General features: G+C 41.0%; 1 protein-coding gene across 1 annotated transcript in view; it reads left to right on the forward strand.

Annotated features, from left to right (window-relative positions):
* igdcc3 (immunoglobulin superfamily, DCC subclass, member 3) overlaps positions 1-21,259 on the forward strand; it is a 52,084-nt gene extending 30,825 nt beyond the window's left edge. Inside the window, exons 3-14 of the mRNA XM_079340165.1 lie at positions 732-876; positions 978-1,108; positions 1,917-2,054; positions 4,191-4,349; positions 8,845-9,010; positions 16,270-16,517; positions 17,500-17,664; positions 17,962-18,150; positions 18,506-18,610; positions 18,833-18,968; positions 19,078-19,288; positions 19,874-21,259. Of these exons, the coding sequence (XP_079196291.1) occupies positions 732-876; positions 978-1,108; positions 1,917-2,054; positions 4,191-4,349; positions 8,845-9,010; positions 16,270-16,517; positions 17,500-17,664; positions 17,962-18,150; positions 18,506-18,610; positions 18,833-18,968; positions 19,078-19,288; positions 19,874-19,999 (1,919 nt within the window). The 3' untranslated portion in view covers positions 20,000-21,259. The remainder of the gene's footprint in view (positions 1-731; positions 877-977; positions 1,109-1,916; positions 2,055-4,190; positions 4,350-8,844; positions 9,011-16,269; positions 16,518-17,499; positions 17,665-17,961; positions 18,151-18,505; positions 18,611-18,832; positions 18,969-19,077; positions 19,289-19,873) is intronic.
* The last annotated feature ends 367 nt before the right edge of the window (positions 21,260-21,626 follow it).

Consider the following 21,626-nt stretch of genomic DNA (forward strand, 5'->3'; position numbering starts at 1 on the left):
TTTGACTACAATATAATGGAAATCAACCAGAAGCAGCAATAACTGCACTACAAGGGAAGATCATAGTTTTTTCCCTTTAAAAAAAAAAACAACACTTACAAAAAAAACTGTGCTACATTGCAGTTATAGTAAAACTTTTTTTATGGTTACAACCTGATCTTGAGTTATTTTAATGTGTACAGTTTATTCGAGGCGTTGCATGAGTGGCTGTGGCCACTATTGTTGTTGTTGATTTGAAAAGATATTTTTCTGCAAAGAGAATCATTTTTCAAAAATGAAAGCTGGCTGTATTATTCCCTCTCCTCTTCAACAGCCTGATTTGCTGCTGTAAGTCAAATTTCCCTTCGAGGGACAATAAAGGTCTGACTGAACTGTATAACTTTATTTTATTTTTCAGTTTTATGATCAGTAAAAACACCAGTGTGCACCTCATTGATATAAGTCAATGCTTGTTTTCTATAAAATGGTTCTTTGATGAGTTCATCCATTTTTTTTCAACCGGACAGTCAGCGTTACTGCTCATTAAATCCTCCTTCCACATCTCTCTGCAGAACAAGGTGTTTATGTATGCAATGCAAATGAAGGGTTAAAGTTGGAAAGATATTTTATTTTACTTTTCCAGAAATAATGACGGATAAGATAGGCATGCTTTGCTCTGCCAGGCTTGTTGTTCTGTAAATGTATTTGGATGTTCTGACCTGATATCCCCCTCTGTCTCCTTCCCTCTACAGCAATGGCAAACTTCCATGTCCAGCCAGAGTCAGTACATGCTGAGGAGTCTGGTGTGGCCCGATTCCAGTGCCAGATCCACGGTCTGCCGGAGCCCGTCATCAGCTGGGAAAAAGACAGTCAACCGGTGGATACCAAGGACGAAAGGTACAACCAAACCACATCACAGTCTGATAAGTACGACTGACAGCCACACTTTAGAGCTCTTTCACCAGGTCTTATTGTATATTGATTTTTACCCCTCATAGGTACACTCTCCTGCCTACCGGCGTTCTTCAGATTACAGGCGTGCGTGACGAGGACCGTGGAAAGTTCTGCTGTGTGGCCCATAACAGTGCTGGAGTGAAACATAGCGCTGAGGCACTCCTTACAGTTTCAGGTTGGTTTATTTAACAAGTCTATTTATTGTGAGCAGATTTAAGTCCTTTTTTTTTTTACACATGCATGAGACTCTTGAAATTGTCCGTGAAACTTTCATGATGAGCTTACATGTGGTGCCTCTCATGGCCAAATTTTCACCACCAGCCAATGGTAAAAACAGCAGCTCATTTTTAAAATTCCTGGCAAGGTGCGATCTGTGCACTGATTTATTCTATTTCAGCATGTTCTTTCTTTTAAACTGTGAATATGTCTAATTACAGGTGGCTTTGATATAAATACAACGCTATCATCATAGTTTTGGACTCTGTTGCTTCTGACGCTATTCACATTATATTGTAAACGTTACAGTTCACTGTGACATCTGCAGCACCCTTTTTACATGTTTTACTTCCATCACCCCCACCCCCCCCCACCCCAACCCTCGTCGGGAATATCTCCCGCTGTGAGGGTCATGGTCATGCGTGACAGAGCAACTCAGGACGATGAGTGTGTGAAAGAAGTGTGAAAAGAGCTTCAGCTTTTCTCCTGTCACACTGAAGCTACAACCTTCTCTCTGTAGATTAACTTGTGTTGTATACTGGCCTTTTGTTCTCTTAACCATCGATTCAAAACAACGGCTGCTTTCTCTGTGGTTTATCTTCCGAACATATTCCCAAGATTTTCCAAACCTATTGTTACTCCTTCTGATCCAGGAGATATTGCATATCGAGCTAATGCACTCCGGAGAAATCCAATTAAAGGAGGCCATCCATCATGCTCATTCCCATCTTATGTGCTCCTCTTTCCTGTTTTTTTTTTTTTCCCAGACTCCCAGTCATCTGTTTACAAAGAGCCCATGATTCTGGTCGGTCCAGAAAACCTCACCCTCACGGTTCACCAAACGGCCATCCTGGAGTGCGTTGCTACCGGGTACCCTCGACCCATCGTTTCTTGGAGCAGATTAGGTGAGTCAGATAATATCAGAGAATAAGGCCAGAAGGGGCAATAGCTATAATGTATGTGTGTAATTATTTGTACATGTGTTTTGCTGTGTGTTACGTCCCTGATCTGAAGTACATTCACACTGTGCACTCGTCCATGTGGTGAATTGTATTGTTTTTGTGGGGGTTGTATGTTGTTTGTGTTGTCAAGTGCTTGAGTTTAGATCAGTCCACCTTTGAGTAACATACACGTGTGCACGGAACACACTTGATACAGTAGTAGAGCATCTGCTATGTATACATGAAGCAAAGGGATTCAACATAAGGCCTAAGGGCTAAACATCACTGTTTGTTGATGAATGCATGTTTCATCTCCTGAAGTTGAACCTCCTCCATAGGTCCGGAGAGCCTCTGAGTAATTGCTTTGAGGTGCGGAGACAGATACGATTAGTTTTCCCTTCCTTCTGTGTGCATTTATTTTTACTTGACTATCACTCAAAGTCTATCATGACCAATTGTTCAATCTGCTATCTGTTTTCTTTACTTGTTATCCAATATGATTTGCTTTCCCAAATGTAAATTGCTAGCCCTCCCAAGCAGTTGGGTATAATCAGATTGGGGGTATTGCCTTACACAATATTGCTAGAATGAAATGCTAACATGATGGGATTTGAATGTATTAGATTACAGCAGGGAGGCTTGGATAAGCTGCATAATGAATCTGATCGTTTCACATCAGTCACTCCTTCATGCCAGAGTTTGTTTGCTGCCATTCATCGAACAGCAGCACAGCCAGCTAGCTTGTGCTTTTTCTTCTCTGACACTAAGTTAATTAGCGGCTGACAGAGAGAAACTGATGAAGGAGGCAAGAGAGAGAGAAAGAGAAGCGAGGTAATACAAGGCAAGTAAAGAACGAGGCTGCTTTTGTTGTGACAAAAGCTCAGCGGACTGTTGCTCGTCATCGAAAGAGTTAGAAAGCGATGATGGAAAGATGCAGAAAGAGCAATAAAACACAATAATGACAGTCGCAAAGCAAAACCACTTGGCTCGTGTAGTTGGAGTGATTTATTATATCTTAATAATTTGCCATCTTGTCGCCTTCATAATCCATCACCTCAAGATTACACGACTCGCAAGATTAGTTACGAACGCTGTATGGCTCATATCACACTGGCTGCACTGGCTGCCTGTTAAGTTGTTAATTTGTTTGCTGCCTTTTGTTTGGTTTGCTCCATTTTTTTGACACACTTTATAATAGAAGTTGTAAAGGAAGGCCTTAATAATCAGTGCTGACTAGTCACCATGTAGTTTGTATTTCTGTCTGAACTCCTGCCTTTGCACATGTCCAGGATTGTGCCCGTCTCCCTGACTGCCTTTTGAACACATCAAATCTGGCTCGTACAGGTCTTACCACCTGCAGATGGAAGTCATAGATGAGATTTAAAGGCCCCCTTGGCCCCGTAGCTAATATCACAGACAAACTGAAGTCATTGTTAAGGTTGAGGCAGCAGATAGGGAGCACAGGAAAGCGTGAGCTTATCATGTTAGTACAGAGCGAGCAGAGAAGAGGCAGCTATGGATTGTGTGCAGAGATTACAAGTTGCAAGTTAGAGTTTCTGCTCCCTCAGTGGCGGCTGTAACATTTCTTATTAAAAGGAAAATGCACTTTGTACGCCTTCGTCAGACAAAGGCACAAAGAGAAAATATGAAAGTGTTAATTAGCAGAACATCCATTAGAGAAGCTACCTGTACTATTAAAACATTAATTCATTTGAAACATTAGAAAAACCTGATGGTTAATAATGAAGATAATTAAAGTCTTTAAGATTCGACTGTGCTAATGGTGAAGACAACTAATGACAGCATACTCCCCTCACACAACCGACACAACCTCAGTGAACTCCATCTTTCTTAACATTGGGTTTGCTGTACTGGCAGCTGCCTCGCCAGACATTACAATTCTGAGAATCACACACTTCACTGTGAAAGCTATGAAGTGTCTCTGTCATCTTGTGGCTGTAAACTGGGACCAGGTTTTATTATTCTTTCATGGCTGGAGGTTTCAGCCCGGTCTGATTTTTACACATACTGTACAAGGTCTTTTTTTGTTGCACTACTCAACTCATTTCCACTCTGTTTTTTTTTTTTCCCCCTGTGAAGATGGCCGGCCAATTGGTGTGGAGGGAATCCAGGTGCTCGGCACAGGGAACCTTATGATCTCAGACGTTGGTGTTCAGCACTCAGGGGTCTACGTGTGTGCTGCTAACAAACCAGGGACCCGTGTTCGCAGGACGGCTCAGGGTCGTCTGGTGGTCCAAGGTGAGTGATGATAAAAAGAATCCCTTATTTATCTAAAGGTTAGGTAGGAGTTATATGTGATTGTGTGTGTGTGTGTGTGTGTGTGTGTGTGTGTGTGTGTGTGTGTGTGTGTGTGTGTGTGTGTGCGCAGGGGGAATTAACTCACACAAACCTCTCTGGTCAGGTGATAAGGTAAAGCGTGTGTTTTCTGTGGGTGGACCTGTGTGATAACTTTATAGACTCAGATGCTTTCAGTGAACTGTTTTCCTCCTTCATCTCTTGTCTGTTTTATGTGGGTGGATTTCAGTTTAATTCCTAAATTCTGAAGTAGTGGGTGGTGCAAATCTGTCAGGCTCAATTTTTGGGACCTCTGCCAACCAATATGTACCACAACACCTTAAAACCTATTTTGTACTTGGCAGTCTGTGTGTTTCTATTTTACCATCTTTATACTGAGAGTTCATCTGTTCACCTTTACCAGGTACAAAATAAATGTGTAAGGCATAAAGCCATGATCAGCCATTAGTACCACAAGCTTTGGAACAAGATATTCAGTGATCCCAAAACAAGTGCAGACAAACAGCTAATGAGTTTGAAACAATGGAGCAAGTTACATAAAAGAAAAGATTAACTTAATGTATAAACAAATCTTATACCATTTAAGTATCTTCATATTATGACACAATGTTTTGTACATGTATCCTTCAAAGTTGTCTGACGGTTATACACGTCAACGATTGCTGATTATCTTTAAATATGTAGAACTACTCATTTTATAAGCTCTGGAAGTGGCAGAATTGTATTTTTTTCTTTTTTTGTTGAATTTATTTTAAGCTCAAAAATCCACGGCTGTGATTTATTGTGTCTTCAGGGTATACTGTCTTCACCTCAAAGCTACATCCTTCATGCCCACTGCTATAAATCGAACACTTCCACAGCTTAGCATATTCTATGAGAGGAGATTATTTTCATCTGCTCTTTTGTGTGAGGATGCATCTTTTCAGAGTGGCATTCGGGGGCTGAGAGGTGTTGTGTCCTCAGCCTTTCTACTCTCACACACTTCCTCCAGAGACAGATGCTCCACTCCCAGGAAGGAGCCAGCTTTCCTGAGGAGCTTATCGAGCCTGTTAGCGTTGTTTTTGTTCAGCAATCATTCCTTATCAGATGTGCATAATTTTGCGTAAAAATAAAAGCGGTTGTTGCACACTTAATCAGTGAGTAGTTGTTCATAAGAGCACACTTAGTTAACCTCGTGTCAGATGTTTTGCAGGGGGATCATTTAAAAGTAAATTCACAATAAACACTGTCACTTTGGTTTTTACCCTGCAGTAAGGCCAACTTTGTGGATTGTTTTTTGTATGGAAACGTTCACGAAGTCCATTACATCTCTATGATTTTTTAAAAGTGTTCGCTCTTCCATGAAATCTAGTGCCAATGAAAAAAAATCGCCACATGATTATTGTTGCATGTACCATGAAATTGCCCAACGGTAGGTTAGAGAGATGTGAGAGTGTTGACTAACGGGTTGTGGCTAGGTGTGGGCGGCTTGGTGCATTAAGTGTCACCAAGCAGGAAACATCCAACATCTGCCTCTCTCACGTATTGATCAGATGGACCACACTTTGCTTCAGCCTATAGAAGTATTGATCCTGATCAATATTTCATTTTATCTGGCCGACAAGTGTGAGACAAGGCCCCCTACACTGGCAGGAACAAAGTAGAAAAGTTAATGATGTGTCAATGTCTTCAGATTTTTTTTTAAACCAAGGTGTAGCGTTAACTCCAAATACAAGCATGTTAGGTCTATTTGATTATAATGAGTGAAAAGGTTTACTCCACATATTTGAAGGACTGTTCTATAGTGTAGTGTTAATAAGCCACTTCGCACCTACGAGAGGGTGTCAATGGCTTTCAATTCACAAGAGGAGTAAAGCGGTCTGGAACTCCAACTCAAATAAATGCAGACGAGTACTTATGAACCCATCTCACATCAGAAATATGCACTGATACAGTAAATCAGTTCGCTTCATTTCGGCTCCTTTGGGAAACAAAGAGGGAGACAAGAGGAACAAAGAGCAGAGGAGGAGTCAAAGAGCCAAAGGGGAAAAACAAGAGCAAGATGGATGGATGTATCTGATAATCTAACCCACACCCATACAGGTGCAAATCAATATCTTCCCCAGCTCCATCTGACCTTCACCTTTCAGGCAGCCCCCACAGAACAGAGCAAACGAGAGCGAGAGAAAGAGAGAGAGAGAGAGATAAATGAAGGGACCATCACACGCTGTCAGCGGCCTCCATTCATGTGCCTAGGGGTCCCTCGGCTTCTCCAAAGGCAGAATTGAACACTTCAATTGAAAAAGTGTCAGGAAACATTTTGTCCATTAGGATGGGGACAGGAGAGGGGAGAACATGAGTGAAAACAGAAGGATGTTATTACACTGGAAAGAAAACAAAGAAATCTGACAAACAAAGAACATTTTTTGACTAAAACTGTCTCTGTGTTGAACAGATAATGACGACGTCATGATTTTATTTTCCTCTTTGGGAAAAATGAAACAGACAGGTCCCAAACCAACAACAAACACATTCTGCTATTCAGCACCACCATGTAGATATGAAGAATGCTGTGTCACACAGCTCACTTGTTGTTGCAAACAATGGTTGTCGAAGTGTTTCTTCATTACGATGAACATTGAGGCTGAAATTTGTCAGTAATTAACCATAAAACCAGATGAGACTTACAGCTCACCAATAGTCTTCAAACAACGCACTTTTAAGTCCCGAGGCTTTACTTTGAGCTAAAACAATGTTTCTGGCTGTTTTTCTGACTTTTTGAGTCTTATAGTTTAGTCGAACTGTATATTTGAGACCTGCACATTTTTAGGGTTTGATATGATGCTGGGGAAAGAATGTGCTTGAAGCTGTATGCCTCAAGGCTCCCGACAAAAAAGGCAAGTCAGAAGCATTAAGTGTCTAAAGACACTTTTACATGTGGTGGGGGGGAAGGGTGTGATAATGGGTCGCTTTGCAAGCATTTTGATCGTGTTTAAGATTACTAACACAACGTGACTGTTGCCCATACTCAATGAGAATACATCACAATTCGACACCAAATACACAAGCACATTGTAAAATACTTAACTCATTCTCACTCTGCAGGTTTAAATGGCTCCGTAGGGGTGGGGGATAATGGCACTTTTTGCCTTTATCGATAGGACAATTTAAGAGAGTGGCATTAAATGTGGGGAGGAGAGAAAAAGGGAAAGGGGTGGACATTAAAGGGTCAAAGTTGCTGTGATTCCTTGAGGACTCTAGCCTCTGTACATCGGGGTATCTGCTCCAAAAAGGGAGCTAAACCAGATCCTTTGTTTCCCTAATTCTAACAGAATCAGACACAGATTGCAAACACACTTTCTTTTAATCGTCTGCTGTTTAGAAGAGCCTCTCGATGCATGTCAGTGTCTGAGTGGATTTCATGCCAATAAGAAATATAGAGTATAAGTTGTTTTATGTTTCTGATTTTGTTAAATTAAGAAAATTCCAGGCTTGTTTATGACTCTGGTTTCTCTCTCGCTCAAACTCTCTCTACTTCTGTCTTTTGCCTACTGATATCCACTTTGGAGCAGTAATTTTTAATCCAGTTTCTCAATCCTACTGGGTAATGACTCTGAGTGAGAGAGCTAAATGATTGGGAGTGAATGAAGATGAGAGCCTTTTTTTACAACAGACAATATGATACGCTTCGTGTTCCAGCTTCCTACCCTCTAGTGATGACTCTGAGATATTTTAATTACCATAAAAAATTTTTCCTGGAGTTAATAACGGCATAAATAATTCAGGTTATCAAATCAGTGATAACCACTGGGACAATCATGAGTGCAGTGGGGATGATACCATACCTCTTTGTGTGTCAGCTCAAATAAAAAACATCAACACTGAAATTAAACTCCAACGGATGTATTTTTAATTACTCCTAATTTTGAAGGCAAGTACCTGCTCTAAGAGAAGTGTTTCATATGAATAAGTTATTACCACTAATTGACCATATAGCTCGAGGCCTGAAGCAGGGGATAGGAGGAGTATATGGAAGCTATAAACATTATCACTGTATTTTGAGTAAATTTGTCCCTGTTTTAAAGCACATTACTTTCAGATATGGATCTCCTCTCTCTCTTTTTTTAGTTTCTCTGTATCTGCATTGATCTGGTGTCTCTTATAATCCTGCTAATTGACTCTGAAATATAGATTTGCAGCAGTAATTACACCATCCACATATAATACAGTACATCACTTCTTATTAATAAGTGGCAGCAACCTGATTTACCTGCAGGCTGTTATATGTGTTGTCTCTCAGTCTCACTCTGTCTTCTAATCAATCTCACTTTGCACATTTACTCTTTCTCTGTTTTCTCTCCTCTTCGTTTTTGACTTCAGTGACTTCGCCTAGATCCTGCTGAAATCCTCTTTTTTGTTTCACTGACTCATTTAATGTTCTGTATCCCCCCTCTTTCAGCTCCTGCAGAGTTTGTTCAAGCTCCGCAGTCCCTCGCTCGACCCGTCGGCACCACCGCCATCTTCACCTGCCAGGCCCAGGGCGAGCCTGAGCCCCAGCTCACCTGGCTGAAGAACGGGCAGATTCTGGAGCCTGGCGGACACGTCAAACTCAGGAACAACAACAGGTAAAAGGGGGAAAAAAATCCTGTATTCTAATGAAAATAAGAAATATAATTAGCAATGCCTTGGATGTAGTGATCTTTTTACGTCACTTTCAGAATTAATTTATTGCTAATAAAAAAATGCCCTTTACAGTGTTGTTCATCCAAGAAATCAGCTCATGATACACTTTTTGTTGTTTTATATACTGGTTCAAAAAAAAATCACAGAAAATTAGCAATCAGAATTTATTCAGGAAATATCATACAGCAGTTTTGCTCTTTTTTTAAAATAGTTTTAGGGGAAATAGTTGTAAAACGTTACACATTAACATATATTTTTACAGGTTTACATAAAAATAGGATGGAGATTTGCTCATGTAGCTCCAAGACTTCATTATTTCTTATTTTATTTATTTTATTTATAAGGTGAATCGGTGTGAGTAAGTGAGACATTGATTATTCATTCAAAGAAAAGTGAAAAGATGGTTGCACAAGATTTACCAAGTCACTAATTTCCATCTGTAGTCCCTCTTATAACTGACTCCTCAACACCACAGGATAAAATCACATGATAAAATGCCATGAATGCTGTGGAACAATGTACTGTATATCCTGCTCGGCAACAAGGGTACGGTCAAAGGAACTTTTTACGTACAGATCATTCATAAATAGATGATAAAGGTAACTTTTGGTGTTCAGGTTCTGATAGCTGTGTTCAGTCTCCATGCAGTGAGACACTTGTTTGTTAAGCTTTTTCAGGGTGCCCTAATGGAAATGACAAAAAAAATCACAGCACTCACAGTATCATCACAAAGTTGGACCACGGCTCACAGAAATATTATGGATGTCAGTAATAATCACTGCTGCCTTGATCAGATCATTGGCTTCATCAAATGCACAATTTCTCTGCCTCTCTGTTGCTACTTACACAGCAGCTGCTTGAATTCACGCCTGCCAAGACATGAGCCTCAATTTATTTGTGCCTTTGTATGTGAGCAGTGTATTGACTAGATGTTGGATGCTTTCCCATGCCAGTCCCCAGGAATGTCATGAGGAGGAGGACCCTGCAATGAGCCCCGTTAGTTACCATTCTCAGCCACTTAGATCAGACTGGAAAGGCCTCCTGTTGTACTGACGTACAGTTTTGTATATAGAATTGGAGAACTCTTTAATAGAGCTGCTCCACAACTAATTTTCACTCTGTTTTTTAAATCATAATTTAGGTCCATGAGCTCAGTTAATTTGTTTCATGTTGATGTTTTGTTAAACTAGGCTTGGAATTAAATAGCTCATAACAAATCCCGCGTACCTTTCTCCTGCTTTCCTGAACCCTGTTTGAAGGCATTCTTCACAGAGGGAAGACACAAGTATCTTGCACATTAGCACGGTGCTAATCCTGCTTGGTGGGCGCTCGTAAACTGCTGCACTCCATCCATGTTGCAAATGTGTTCTTGAGTAAAATTCTGTTCAGCAAGTTCAATTTTTTTCAGTTGACCCTGGCAGCCAACCAGCCATGCATGTTGTTATTATTCAGTGAGAGAAATATGAAGTGAATACATTATATATGCACCAAAAAAATCAATACTTGCACTCCGTAGAAGTGAGTGAAATGGGCAGACACCTCCATCGCTCACACACACATCGGTCCACTCCCACTTGCCTCCACAAGTCTATATCAGTCAGGGAGATGGAGCGAGGGACTAACAAAGGAGGGAAGAAATAAATGAAAGGCCAGACATAAATGTAAAAAATATCAGAAGAAAAATGAACAGGTGGGGAAAAGAGAAAATGATGAGTTGGCAGGAAGAACGAATGAGTAGAGAGAGAGAGCGAGAGAGAGAGAGAGAGCAGGGAGTCAGATCATCACAGCGTTTCCTTTTGCCACCATTAGTGATGGCGTTAGACCTGCTGTAATATGGATCTCATGCATCACAAAGCCCATGCTGTGATTGGTTAAGGAAGCAGGCCTCATCTTGAGATCTACCATTAGCTAATTAGCCCATAAACTCAGCTAGTTGACCAGGAAATGCAGTCAGCCATTTAAAGAGCAGAGCAGCACCCTAAAAACGTAGCTGTAGGGAGAGTAGAAAGAAACACATTACAGTCTGATTCATTATGACCATCTCCAATATAAAATGAATGTAGTTAAGTTACTATCTTACCCACAGTGCTCATCTGAAGTGTTTCATCCATGTACTTCTTTATATCATTGTCTTCAAAGCTTGGATGTCATAAACGAACACTTGAAAGTTTTGATGTAGAACATCCATCCTCTGTGATTAGAGGCAAGCATGGTCAGACATCAAGCTTTAGCACCCTTGGAAATCTTAGTTGTATTTGGGTTTTTTTAATGGGAGAGTCACACTAAGGTGAGTTTTACCTGAGTCCGAAAAAGCTATTTTGTAGAATGAAAGGAAGAAATGGGAAAACTGGAAACAGTGAAGCATGGGCCACATTTTACCCCCCAAAACCACGCCAAAAGAACTGTAATGATATGCAAATGATATTCAACAGCTCGGGGCTGCACAGTGATGCTGTTCTTACATATACAATAGGCTATCTGATAGAGAAGCTTGGATATACAGTGAGTGCAAAATACCCAGGACAAGGGATTTTAATTAATATGTGTAGTGGGTATGACTGTGTGTGTGTGTGTGTGTGTGTGTGTGTGTGTGTGTGTTTGTTTGTTTGTTTGTGTGAAAACACACACATGCACATGCAGAGGTTTCTCCCTCAGCCATCTTTCATGATGCTGACCTTCAAAAGCCAATCGGACAAGGGAAGGAAGGGGAATCGATTGTACATTTCATTCACACACACGCATGCACACACATTAATCAAAAACAAAGTGAGCCTGTATGCACACAAACAGCCTCGTGGTGCATGCCGCCATTCGTTTTTGTGCACACGCATAATCAAACATGAAAATGTGCAAACGTGTTGCCCATTCTTTGTCACACGCACGCACACTCTACACACAAAACACTCACGGAGGAGTGAAAGTGAAATGCTGTGTAGGATGAGATGGTGTCAGAAAGGAGCTGATTGGCTGCTTCCACGAACAAACGTTAGTGCTGTTGGTGAAGCTGTTTGTTTGCTCTCTCTCTCTCTCTCTCTCTCTCACGCATCTCAACTGATCTTGACACACACACACACACACATTCAGACACAAACCCGCACACACAGTATTGGTACCTAGTTCATTATTAGCCTCTGCTGACCAGGCTCATGTGAAACATGCTTCCATGGCTATTTGAAGCCTCTGTGAGGGCTGCTGCTAATTACAGTATGCAGAAGGACTCAGCTGACTCTTAAGGCTTTAAAGCTGACATACTGGATGTAATCATCCAACAAGTACGAGCTGTGATCTAACACCACACACAGTAAAAAATGAAAACCAGGCTGTTTTGCGTTAAATGTGTTTCTGTAGTCTATGATAACTAAAATGTCCAACCTAGATATTGGTGGCGGTATAAGAAGATCCTATGAGGGATTTTTTATTATTATTTATTTACTCCCTTTTTTTAAATAATTTTGGAAATCTTAAAACCCATTTGCCCTGACCTTTAGAGTTGTAGTAATGAAATTAATATGTTTAAAGAGTGTGTAGGCACCTTGGTGTGTCTTGTAATTATTGTCCAACATCTGAAGGAACTGGCTACCACACAAATCTGGACATTTCAGTGCAAATCCTTTCAAAGGGTTTGTTTTTTTTCTTCTCCTCTCTTTTTTCCCATTTCTTCACCAAGTGCTGCCTTTCTTGTCTGCAGCCCCTCTCTGCGCCACACATCCCCCCTTTCCTGCCTCCATTACAGGGGCCTGGGCATTGGCCTTGAACTCTGACCCTGCCTATAATCAGTCATATCCCTGGGCCCTTCCCTCCTCTCAGGACACAGACAGCTTATTGCTACTCCCCCCCCCCCCACCCCACCCTTCCCTACCTCTTCCTCCTGTTCTCTCTTTGTCCCCGTTTTTTTTTCTTCCCCTTTCTCTCTTGTGGGATCATGAACGGCTTTGCAGTCTGTTGACGGGGCGCTGCGCAGAGACAACAGAGAGTAAACACAGCTTCTGCAGCCAAACAACAGGCCCAAAGGCTCCGCTGGCAGCCACTCCCCTGGCCCTCGGCCTTATCCATCAATCTGTGAAATGACCTCGAACTGATGAGTAAATGATGGTGTCAACCTGTCAAGACGGGACAGCTTGGCTTTGGAGCTCGTGAGACAAGCAAACAGTCTGAATTCAGTGCATGGTCCTCCCAGACCTCTTCTTCTCTCCTCACTCAAACTTTCTGTCCTCCCTTTTCCTCACTCGTTGTATGCATCTGTGGTGGTCCTGTTCTGCTGCTTCATATTGATGAAGATCGATTCATCATAAAACTTGGAAACACACAAACTGATGGAAAAAGTATTTTAACAATCTATGAGGAGTCATTTGCAATCTTTTTGACTGAAGCGTTTTCATTTGTGTAGGTCTTGTACCAAATGGTCTTAATACATTCTTGATACATACTCATGATATGATTTCACCTGAATCCAGTTTCTCTAAACATCCATCATCCTCCAGGTCTCTCTTAGGAAATATCCTGGTACAGGAAAGAATCTGGTCTACTGTGTGTATGCCGCAACAGAACAGAGTTATTGAAGGAACAGCAATTTGAAACAGAGACAAAGTATCCGCACACTACCAGAAGAAAATCCTAAAATGAAACTGATAAACAATCCTGCAAATCGTGTTAGAGCCAAAAGATTCACACACTAAAAGTGTATAAAAGTTGAACTAAAATTGTTTTTGTATTGCATATATGATTTAAATGCATATTAACATGGTGTTGATTAATTAACATTTATTTGCTTCTCTTGCTCTTTAAATATTCTGATACTCTGAACTCTTGAAACAATTTGAACTTTTATCCTGTACGTCAGAAAGGAAGTTTGAGTGCGGGTGTTGAATTTCGTAACTTACATGTCAGCAGGATCTGTTGGCATGTATGTGGCTTGGCACGTATATCTGTGTGTGTGTGTGTGTGTGTGTGTGTGTGTGTGTGTGTGTGTGACGGATCATGTTGTTTGAAAGCTACTGTACCTGCGGAAACAAGCAGCGCCTTGTGAAATTTCCTTGCCACCCCCTGTCACCAATCAGGGGGCCCTTCCAGGCCCCCAGGAGCATTGGGCAGTACGTCCTCGTGGGCCTCTTTGCTGCGTCTGGTGCGGCTGCCTGTCTGCAAACACTCCATCCATCGCTGATATGAAAGGCTGTCAGAAACGTGATGGTTGAGTAGTGAGCTGAGAGCTGCCGACTGCTGCCACCTCAGGGGTCAGAGGTGAGATTGGCTCAGTGAGGGTGAAATACAGAGGGCCTCTTTGACCTGATAATTATCCAGATTGAATCCACCTGACAGACCGGGGAGAATAATAACTCCTCTACCTGGCAGCCCATTCTGACCCAGATTAGAAAAACGTACAGTAATTGTATCCCGGCGCATCAATTTTGAAAAGGAAATGGAATGATTCACTTCCCATCCTGCCTGCTGACCCAGAGGAGTTCTTCGCTGTCCCAACAAATCCATCCATACAAACTGCACCGAGGTCAGCGCTGTCTGTCGAGAGCTGAAATGCCACTTTTCTCATGTCCCATTTTGCTGGTCCAGAAGGTGCCTGTGACAGACCAGGTACAAAGCAAAGGACTCATGTGTTGCTCTTTCTCTGAATTGCGTGTTCCCCCTCGTGAGCTCATCCCGGCATTTCTAATTAGTTTTGATTTAATACACAGAGGATCCAACCTGTCAGTCAAAGAAAGATTGCAATCTGTTTGACAAGTTCTTACAAACTGAGACTGACAGATTACCAGGATCCTTCAGGATATTTTTAGCTCCTGTGGCATTCAATTTGAGTCTTTCTAACTAAAGACACGGCATCAGAGCTAGCAGCCAAAAGGGTTTTCTACCCTTTACTTGAATAATGCTTCTGACCTCCTAAAATGTTATGACTTAAGGTTACACCATCTCAGAAAAGAGATAATGGACAAGGCTCCAACTGAAGCCCTTCAGTATTCCCAAGGCAGTCATTATTTGTTTGTTCCCACTTGTCTCCTACACATCTTATACCCCAAACACAGCAGAAATGGCCTTGGTGTGAAAAAAGCATGGAGACATGTTTTGCGCCACAAGGCTTAATTTACATAGTATTGTTAAATGCTTTATTTTTTCCTGTTGCCTTAAGATAAAAACATTGGGAGGAGTGGATTCAGTATTCTCATCTAATAACACCTACTCAACGTACATACAAAAGGAAAACACACACAGTGCCCTTCTTGTATTTCTTCTATAATAGCAGACAGACCAGGTTAGGGGAAAGAATAGGAAGAAAATCCAGTAGAGAGATGACAGAGAAGAGTGATAGAGGTGCGATGGAAATGGGAAATGGTAAAAGAGAGAGATGATAGAGCGAAGTTATTAAGAAAAATGATTTTCTTTATGTTGGAGGATGTGTGTTTGAGTGTATGTGTGTGAACTCATGCTGTATATACTGTACATGGACCGATGAAAGACTTTACTGATGCAAAAAAAATGTGGCTTTTTGGAACTGTGAAATCGATTTATCTTCCTTTTTCAATGCATGCTGGAATGGCCGTAATGAATGTAGAAAGGATACAGTGATTTTGGTGTTTTTTTGATTCAGCAGAAGAAGAAAAAAAAAAGCTACAATATATTTTAGATTGTTTTTGATAAGATTGGTTTTCCTCAAGTTAATATAAATCTATTTTGCTGATTGTTCACACAGACTCAACAGTTGTATTTATATCTCTTCAACTGTTGTCTTTGACATTTTAATTAGGGTATAACACAGTGTGTAACACATTTCAATGACAATGAAAACACATTTTCCCCATTGAATTGGTTGTCAAGACTTTGTGAGCTCATTATTGTAATGATAAGGTGTTATTTCTGCCACCTGTAAGGCTAAAGCAATGAGATAAATTAACGTGGTCATACCTCAGTGGACACAAATGTGACCAGTCGGTTTAAAACACATCTCTGTATTAAGAGAGGCAGCACAAAATGTGAAATAGTTCTTCTAGTTCAACTATACAACAATAATGTCACACTTTGAAGGAAGTAGCGCTTTAGACTCCTACTTTGGCATATTTGTGAAATGCACAATAATAATACATTTTCTACCCAATCAAACCCTGTCGCTGACTTGAAAGTTAATACCTCTTTTCCTTCTTACTTTCCCTCTCTCTGCCCCTCCTCTTCCTTCTTTTCTCTCCTCCTCCTGTCACAGCACACTGACGATATACGGTATCAGCCAGGACGATGAGGCGATCTACCAGTGTATCGCTGAGAACAGCGCCGGCTCCACACAGGCCAGTGCCCGCCTTACAGTACTGTGGGCTGATGGACTGCCCGGTGTGCCCAGTAATGTGCAGGCGGAGGCCCTCTCACCCACCACCATCCAGGTGTCCTGGAGGGAGCCTGATCAAAACACTCAGGACATCATCGGCTACGTGCTTCACATCCGCAGGACCTCAGGTGAGAAGAGATCGATTTCTATAGAAATACATCACTAATATGTTCATACTGTATGAACTCAGTGAGAGTACTTTTTTTATAAGACTCAAGTTCTATGTATTCTATGTGTTCAAGTATTTTGAACGAGGCCCAGAAAAAATGAATCATCAACTATCGAAATGGCAAGGTCTGAAAACAGTAAATGCATTTTTTGACATCAGATTGTTTTTTAAAACCAACCTTCCTAACAATCAACAGCTAGTATGTTCAATGCTGCAGTAGTGTCTCTACACTCCAATATACAAATAGATATGTTAAGGATAATTAAAAACCCTGTAATAATAACATGTTCTTGCCTTGGGGTTCCTATGTGTGGATGTGGTGCTCCCTGTGTGATCGTACATGTTCATGCACCTTCTTGTTCATGTGCATGCAGTGTGCTTTTTATGGCTTTTGGCAAGTGTTTGTTTGTGTGTATTTCTTTGTGTGGTAAGAATCTCATGGAGCCAGCTGCCGACTCTCCTCAGTAGTTCTATTGGATGGATAATTAAGGGCCCCAAGGGCCCACCAATAGGATGTGCTGTAATTACCGTGCCAGGGTAGCATGGACCGATGAGTTTGGAGGCTGGAGGTAGATAGTGGTTATGGTTGGTTGTCTCAGGATTAAGAGCAATAAAATGCTTTAACACACCCTTTATCACTCCCACTTCTACCTCTGCCATCTCCACACTCCACCCCTGCAATTCAGCCAACTGTCGTCATTCAGGCTCCCAGGGCCAACTAGATCAGCTATTACCTCACATTGCTGCTCTGATAAAGCAGGGAAATTGGCAATAACCATAAAATCACGACGGAAACCGATCAGATTGTCTCCTTTCTTGATGTTTTTTTTCCCATCCTTGTAATGCCTTTCTTCATTTATCATCTGTTTTTCCTCTGCTCATCCTCCCCCTGTTTTTATATCACCAACTTGTTTTGTGTTACTTCATCATTCCTGATTCAGACCCAGTGGAGATGGAGTATGAAGAGGCTGTCAGCAAGGTGACGCTACAGCAGATCATCAGAGACCTGGAGCCCTCCACCAGCTACACCTTCTACGTCAAGGCCTACACATCCCACGGGGCCAGCAAACCATCGGACAGTGCAACCGAGAGCACTCATGGGGAAGGTGAGCTGGAGGCAGACACACACATACACTGTCACCGGAGGATTTCTTTATTTTACCCATCATAAATATGCATAGAATTTTGAATGAGTAAAAAAACAAGAGATTTTGAGATAAGAAAACATTTGGGAGGGAAACTAATATTCATCCAATATTAATCTGTGGTACAATCATTAAGATTTATTTTGTCTGTTTTTGTTTTGACAATGAACATTAACATGTCTGTGCATTAATGCTTCTGTAATGTTGAAACTATGCTGTTGTACCGCTATAGTTTCATGAGTCTATGTTTTGTTGCAGTTCCAGCACCTCCTTCTCTCTACACCAAGGTTGTGAATGGCAGTGTTGTACAAGCGACATGGGAACCTACCTCTAAGATGGGCCAACATCAAGGCTTTAGACTCTTTTACAGACGGGCCCACACACCTGTATTTACTGGTCCCATCGACTTTCCCCGCAACGTCACCAAGTACAACATCACTCAGCTGGGTGAGCTAAGTATTTAAGAGGACAACATGTGCCAGAAAAGAGTTTGTTTTTTATACAACTGATCTGGTTCTGATTCTCATGTTCGATATTGTAATCTGTATACAAGCATCTCAGAACTCTTTATTCATTGAACTGTGCTAAATTAAATCAGGACTTGAACACTTCTACCTCAGAGAAACACTTACAGTAGCAGTCATTCAAGAAGCTTTCTTCTATTCATTTCAGAAAAAAAAGTGAAACTCTTCTGAATATCCGTAGACTAAGTTGTCCTTTCTCAGATCAATACATTTTATATGGCTAAAAATGGACCGACATTTTTCACTGTCTTAATAACTCTCTCTGTCGTTTTGTCCAGATCCTTCCCTGGTCTATGAAATAAAACTGATTGCGTACAACCAACATGGAGATGGCAATGCCACTGTGCGATTTGTTTCACTTCGGGAGGCGTTGGAGAAATCTGGTGACTATCTGACACACCTAAACACAGCCACATAAAACTGCACCCAGTCCACATCAACAGCAGTGCATTAATTGTCTGTGACTCACTGAGTTGTGTGTCGTCCTGTGTCAGAAACAAAGTCGAGCTGACAGTTAATGTCTCTCATAAACTTTGTCATGGGAACCCACAAGTACACATCTTCCTGACACAGGTTTGTTTCTTTGTGTTCTTTAATTTCCTCAGTGTTGGATGTCCCATGTGACTGTGGGAATGACGAACAGAGCAAGACTTCCACTACAGGCATCATAATTGGTATTCACATCGGAGTCACCTGCATCATCTTCTGCGTGCTCTTCCTTGCCTTCAGCTATCGCGGCAGGTCAGTAAAAGCAATTGAAAAAACTTGCTAACAACATTGTTGTTCATTTCAGACTGTAATGTGTATGCAGCTAACAAGTGTCCTATGCATGTGTTCATGTAATCTCCAGGTTAATGATGTGTAAGACGGTTCAGGCCACGCCTCAGGCAGGGCACAGTGCCGTGCTGGAATCCTCGTCCTCCTCCCAGGGGGCCTCTGGGCTGAACGGAGCTGCCAGGAGAGAGATGGAGGTCAACGGCAGCTCAGTGGGAAAGAAAGTGGTGGACAGAAACGAACTGGAGAGACTTTTCACTCAACCAAACATACAAGACACATGCATGGTAAGGCCTTAAAATGAGATTTTTTTTCCCAAGTGTAAATAATATAGTGAGTTTTTCTTTGCAACCTGGGGGTGTGGTTTTGTACATGTTCTCTTTATGGGGAGCAAAATTATGATCCCGGATATCTGTCCGCCACACTTCTGTGATCTCAGAAGTTATTTTGGTGGGTGCAATGTTAACCATAAGGGATGAAAGTGAAAAAAATAAACGCAAAAAGCATTTCAAGTGTGTGAATAAGAATCAAAAAATGACGCAAAAATATATTTGTCAATACTACCTACATGTTTTTGCACTTTTAAAAATATCTTTTCACTTAAAAAAACAGCAACCCTAGAGCTGTGGAAGAATTATATGTGCTTCCCCTTTCTGACTTTGACGTATTATTAATTCATAAACAATTAGTAAATTCAAATACTACGCTATTAAACAAGCTGTCGTTGTGTCAGTAGAAGATTCACCTTTACTGCCTACCTTGACACATGCTTTGTTTTTATATTGTAGTGTGAAAGAGGACTGACAATTAAAACATTAAATCAACTCTCTATGGTACTCTATTTAATCATTATTGTTTGCATGTGTTCTCAGTCTGACTCCTACGAGCTGAACAACACCCAGCTGTCCACGATACCGCTGGACGAATTCGCAGTGGAGCAAGAGACGCAGTTCCAGGAGCCTCCTGCAGCAGGAACGAGTCGAAAAGACCAAGGCTAATCACGTATGAAGGCATATTCACAAGACGCTGTCCACAGTGTCAACATAGACTCTATTCTTACTCAGGTTGACCATTTTTCCTTTCAGAGTAGTTTTTCCTTTTGTGCAAATGTTTTTTTATTGGTAAGTTAAGAATATTTAGAGGATCTAGGACTCTTTATCAGAGTGGTTTTTATTTCATTTTATTTTTTTGGGCCTGAGTTTCAAATAACTGTCCTCTGATTGGATGTCTGTTTCAAGCCATGCAGGACATTTTTTTGTTTTTTATTTGTACGATTCGGTTTAATTTTCTGGTGTTAGGCAGCACACAAAATAGAAGCCCCAGAATCTCCTTGTTATACAATGATGATTTTATTTTTAAGTTTATAAATATATATATATATACATATATATGTATTTATTACCTATATGTCAAAGTGGATTTAAGTTATTGGTCTTATCTCTACGTTTCTGTGGATGTGAAAGACTTCTGCTGCCTGCTCACACCTACCAATGATTCCACCTTCTCGCTCGTGGAAGACCTCAGCCTTCGTCCAGGGATTGGATAAATTCTGTCTCAGGACATTATTTCAGTGATATCAACGTTTTGTATGATTTCTCGGCCTTCATACAGACACTAGCCTTGGCTGTGTGAACCTTACGACTCAACAAAAACCTACCTCAGCCGGAATGAATGTGTTGCGGGAAGCTTTTAGGGACATAGCCTTCCCGGTTCTCACAATTTACTTTTCACGCGGAGGAACTGAAGAATTACAAGATCAGGTGCCGCACTACCTCAGATGTCAAAAATCGTCCCTCTTTTCTTGCTTGTCAAAGCAAAGCAAAACAAAAAAAAACAAACAAAAAAAAGATGATCCAACATAAAGCACTTCCAAATGCTGAAGTTAATGTTCTACCTCAAGATAACAAAGTTAATGTTGTCGCTGTTATTGTTGTTGTTGTTTGTCTGTTTATTGCATAATGAAAACCCCTCTTCTCTCCTTCTGGGAAAATTCCTTCTGTTGATGGAAACATTGTGTGTAGATCCGTCAGTACCTCATGCCAGTTGGCTGACTAATAACACTGTTGGTTGTATGAGTTACAGTATATTACAAAGATGTTGTTGAATTTTGCTGTTCCATGATGGGTTGTTGTTTTTTGTTTTTTTAAATGTACGTTATATATCACTCAAATGATAATTGGTGGAGGAGGGGGGTGTAACAATCGTTTGAAATACACTGCAGTGCTAATGATACTTTCAGAACTACTGCTAAATGATAAAACTCACATGGCAAAATAATATAACGTACATACATCATGTGTGTGTTTGCAATGAGTGCTGTGAATGAGTTCTGTGTGTTTGTGTGAGATTCGTTTCATGGATTGAATGACTTCTTCATGATGTACTGTATGTAAAACAAGAAGCACACCTCTCATCACAATATACCAAAACAATGTTCTACTATTGTTGGTGTGATGACTTCATGGAATAATGGAATAAGTTGACCTTTTTGGAAATATGCTTAATGTCTCAAGCTGGGTGACACACATCGTTTCTCTGTGTTCACTTACAGCCGGTAGGTGGTTATCATCTACTTTGCATAAACATCGTATGACATAATACTTCAATTGGAATTAAAACTGTCAC

Source organism: Symphodus melops, assembly GCF_947650265.1.
Source record: "Symphodus melops genome assembly, chromosome: 3".
In the NCBI taxonomy this organism is placed as follows: domain Eukaryota; kingdom Metazoa; phylum Chordata; class Actinopteri; order Labriformes; family Labridae; genus Symphodus; species Symphodus melops.